Raw genomic sequence first — 4,435 nt, 5'->3', positions numbered from 1 at the left:
ATTTAAGTATAAAAAAATATTTTATATTTTTTATAAAATAAAATAATTAATTTTAAAGTGAAAAAATTAATTAAAAATAATTTTGAAAATAAAAATTCAGATATTTGAGCCGCTCGAAGCCCAAAGGAATTTGGGCCAGGCTTGGCTATTCTAGCTTCTTAGGGAGTCAGGCCTATTCGGGCCGGACGTATTCAGGCCAAGGCCAAATAGGCTTAGCCAGTCCAAATTTTCAGCTCTAGTAAAAATGGAGGATTTAGATTCGGTGACTGTACTTAATACAGACACTCAGTGTTTGTAGTATCTGAACCATTAAAATCTAAATTAACTATTCAGATAAAATTACTCATTTATTAATCTTAAGTGGGGTATAAATTTGAAATTGTTGATTTAGATTTCAACAATCTAGATACTACATGCATTCAATCTCTGTATTAACTATAGTTATTAAATCCAAACGGATCAGCACACATGCAAATTAAAGAGAGAGAGAAAAAAAAATAGAGAGATCAGAGCTGTTTGAAACTATTTTTATTTTATAGTTTTGAGAACTAGTGTTCTGCAAAATATGTTCTGAGAACAAAAAAAAAATAAAAATAGGTGTTTTTTTCATTTTCTCTTGTTCTCCAGAACAATAATCACAGAACACCTAAAAGTTGTTTTCATTTTTCTGTTCTTCAGAATAATATTTTATTTTTTTTGATCTCCAAAATACTTTTTAAAAATACATTACCAAATAATTTTTTTATTCTCTTATTCTGAAAAATAAAAAACCGTTTTTAAAACAGGTTTCCAAATAGGCTCATCATTTCCAAATGGGTGCACACGTGGCACGAGAGTCTGGGCTTTTCGCCTGTATAAATAGAGTGGCCTTCCCTCGTCTGCCCATCGAACCATGGGACACCAAAACAACGGAACACCTTACTCTCCCTGAAATCCCTCCATTTCAATCCATCTCTCCCACTTCTCGCCACTGCACATCTTCACCAGGTCGCCGCGTCTTTCACGCTAAAGGTACGTCCCATGTTACACTGAACATCATACAACTGTTCCCCGTGGTCCATGTATGCTCTATATATTTCGTGTTTTTAACTTTTGGATTCAAACACGCTATAAAGTCATGGGATTTTCTTCTCCCCTGTTTCTGAGCTCTCAGCTTCTTCTCCCTCGTCTTCCTTCCCTTCCTCCTCCGCTAGTTCTCCTGATTTCAATATTATTAGTTTAATACCTCTGAGCTGGTTTTTGCGTCCTCACCCCGGCCTAATTAAAATATCTTTGGTCAACTCTGCAGGTTCCTTCCTTTTCCTTTCTTTAAACTTCAATATGAATATCGTCTCGCTTTCTGTCTGCCGACACGTACCGCCCTCGGTCAATTTCCAGAGAGGACTCGCCATGGAGCCTTTCTTTCACCACCCGCGTAAAGACAAGGCCGTCGTCATACTCGGCGCCACCGGCACTGGCAAGTCCAGGCTGGCCATCGACCTCGCCTCCTGCTTCCCTCCGGCCGAGATCGTCAACTCCGACAAAATGCAAGTCTACCGGGGCCTCGACATCACCACCAACAAGGTCAGCGAAGAAGAATGTCGCGGCGTCCCGCACCACCTCCTCGGAATCGCCGATCCCGATTCAAATTTCACCGCCAAGGACTTCACCCGCCACGCCTCCTCCGCCATTGATTCCATCGTCCGCCGAGATTGCCTCCCCATCATCGCCGGCGGCTCTAATTCCTATATTGAAGCCCTCGTCGAGGACGACTCTGCGTTTCGGTTGAAGTACGAGTGCTGCTTTCTCTGGGTGGACGTCTCTCTGCCCGTCCTCGATCCATTCCTCTCGAGGCGGGTCGACCGGATGATCGAAGCGGGTCAGGTCGATGAGGTCCGTCAGTTTTTCGACCCGGCAGGAGACTACACGGCCGGAATCAGAAGAGCCATTGGACTGCCTGAGTTTGATGAATTTCTCAGAACAGAGGCCACGGTCGATGAAGGGACCAAGAGGAGGTCACTAGACGCTGCCATTGCGAAGATTAAATCCAACAATTGCTCGCTGGCTCGTCGCCAGCTTCAGAAGATTCATCGGCTTTACAACATGTGGAAGCGAAATATGTACCGCCTCGACGCCACCGAGGCGTTCAAAAAATTCGGGGACGAGGCAGAGGAACTATGGGAGACTAGCGTGCTTGCCAGGAGCCAGAGGATTGTACACAAGTTCCTCTACGACGACAGTCCGGTGGTTCCGACAGCCTCAGTAATGTCCTCGGTGCCACCGTATCAGCAGCCGAAGCAGGTGGCGATGGCTACTGCCTGTCATTAGAGACAGAGCATGGCAGAGCATCTAGAATCGTCATCAGTGAGATTGAGGCACCTCGTAATACTCCGTCTTAGATTATAAAATATTTTTACATATCAATAAAATTTATTAAATATAATTTATAATTTTATTTTTTAAAAATAAAAATATAAACTTTTAAAAATATTTTTCATTTAATAATTCATTAAAAAAATAATATTAAAAAGAAATAATATATAAGAAGAATAATATTAAAAAAAGTATCATTATTAAAATATTTAAAGTGTCTTATATTTTAAAATATTAAATCTTTTTTAAAAGTGTTTTATAATTTGGGACTGAAAAAATATTTATTATACAAGTACATAAGGCATTCTGAAATTTAATTTTCCTTTTTTTATTTTATTCTAGGGTGCAAATTTATCTGCATTGATGCACCAGACAGAAGAAGAAGAGCTCTTAAGGTTCTCTTATTTTGGTGGAGACTCATCAACGCACCAACGAAATTCGTTGGAAAGTGGGTTTCGTTGCCATCGAGAATCCTCCTTCGTTGTCTCTACTTCAGAAGAAGTTCATCAATTAGCTTGTTGCTAGCATTTTCTTCTTTTGTTGGTGACTTTTCTCTTGTACATTAGTGGTGCAGATAGAATATAAATTTCCGCCACAGAATTTAGTTTTCTTTTCGCGTCAGTTAATAGACTTATAGTAAAAGTTTTCTTACCTTTTGTAAAATGATCGACAGCTAATACTAAGGAAAGAGTTGTATTTTTATATGTGTATTTCACTAGGTCAGATTTGCACATTGTTATGTATACATGCATATATAAATTTTCAGAAAATCTCCTTACTTGAAAGTTAATTACCAGGAATGTGAATCACTCTGCTCTAACAGATAAAAGAACGCAGTCGGATGAAGAGTAAATATATAAAAACCAACCCTGGCTCCAGTAGTGGCTGTTACTCTGCATATGGCTATCCACTTAATTGATAAGGGAAGTATGTCATCTTAACTAGAGATGTCGAACTCAAATATTGGAATGCAATTGTGTTGGTAGCGTGACTTCCATCTAAGGGAATGTTATCTCGATTTGATCCGTATTAATTTGAATGCCTGTTAAGTGATCTGCTCATCGGATTGATGTACAGTAAGCGTAAAATAGCGGATTGTCACGGATGATATTTCCGTGACCGTGTAAAGACCAAGATAATGAACGGTCCGCTGGTTAGCCTCGCACAATATGGGTAAAGGGGGCGACATTAGCATTGGGGGTGTTCTGCCTCAGTCTTCGGACTGTGTGCACAACTGGTCGGGAGCTAGTGCCGCCTCCCTGATGAGCCTATGGCAGGGCGAAACCAGTGTGATCCGTACGTGGTAAGGCTTGTCCTGAGGATTATGGGGTCCTCCAGGACGCCGCACGGGCGCCGTGTGCTGCGCCAGACTCTCAGCCCGTGACAGGATGCTCACTTGCTAAGAAAAAAGTGGATACTGCTTTCCATTTACTGGAATTGGAAAAACGCTGTTTCTTCAGCTTCTTTTCACCCCTTTTTTCGGAGACGAGGAAAATGAGGTAGTTAACTCTGTTTACATTTGACGTCCGTACGGATAAGGAGCAACATGGAGATCCGTGCCCAAACGGCTGCTTGCTGGTGTTTCCAAGTCTTTATCGAAAGGAATATGAATCTTCCTAATAAAACAATATTTTGCAAACAAGATAGATACTCCATATACCCACTCTAAAAAAAGTTATATTTTCACGCAATCAGGGAATTCCACTGTTCACTCCTCTTTAATTAACAGTGTTATGTGACTTCTTCACCCCAGAGATCCAGATCCTTGAGAAAAGTGACAAATTCTCTGATAAATGTAAACAAGTTTTGAAATTTAAACCACTATAGTGCCTCAAATATTATAAAAGGTTGCATTTAAATTAAAAGAAGCATTTAAGTGGTGGCGAGTTTTTTAGTCTAATGTAGCATTGTAATTAAAGTGTAAATTAAACATGGATATTTATTCAAATTATTTTTCTTTTCATGGCTAAGGATATTATTTCTGGACCTTATTTAGTTTAAACCATCTGTTTATGAATTTTCACAGGATTTGACGCGCAATAATCTATTTTCTTTTCAAGAGTAAAATTCATCACTCATAAAT

At 39.8% G+C, this 4,435-nt stretch overlaps 1 protein-coding gene across 2 annotated transcripts; it reads left to right on the top strand.

The window, feature by feature from the left end:
* Positions 1-872: 872 nt before the first annotated feature.
* Positions 873-3,056, top strand: LOC129309329 (adenylate isopentenyltransferase 5, chloroplastic-like). 2 transcript variants are annotated; one of them, XR_008592895.1, is made up of 3 exons: positions 873-1,011; positions 1,289-2,361; positions 2,695-3,056. XR_008592895.1 is itself a non-coding variant. In XM_054950873.1 (2 exons), exon 2 carries the CDS (start codon positions 1,321-1,323, stop codon positions 2,305-2,307), a length of 987 nt encoding a protein of 328 aa, XP_054806848.1. In that variant the 5' UTR covers positions 873-1,011; positions 1,289-1,320; the 3' UTR covers positions 2,308-3,056. The 2 variants fall into 2 exon arrangements, 1 of the variants encoding a protein (XP_054806848.1); XM_054950873.1 differs by having other exon boundaries at positions 1,289-3,056.
* Positions 3,057-4,435: the final 1,379 nt, after the last annotated feature.

This window comes from Prosopis cineraria, unplaced genomic scaffold (genome assembly GCF_029017545.1).
Source record: "Prosopis cineraria cultivar Desert tree isolate PC_DT_omini unplaced genomic scaffold, ASM2901754v1 PC4, whole genome shotgun sequence".
NCBI classification, from domain to species: Eukaryota; Viridiplantae; Streptophyta; class Magnoliopsida; order Fabales; family Fabaceae; genus Prosopis; species Prosopis cineraria.
The sequence above is the reverse complement of the archived record's forward strand: the minus strand, read 5'-3'. Positions and strand labels throughout refer to the sequence as shown.

Coding starts and splice junctions, on each gene's coding strand:
- LOC129309329 (XM_054950873.1), top strand. CDS start 1,321: ATGAATATCGTCTCGCTTTCTGTCTGCCGACACGTACCGCCCTCGGTC.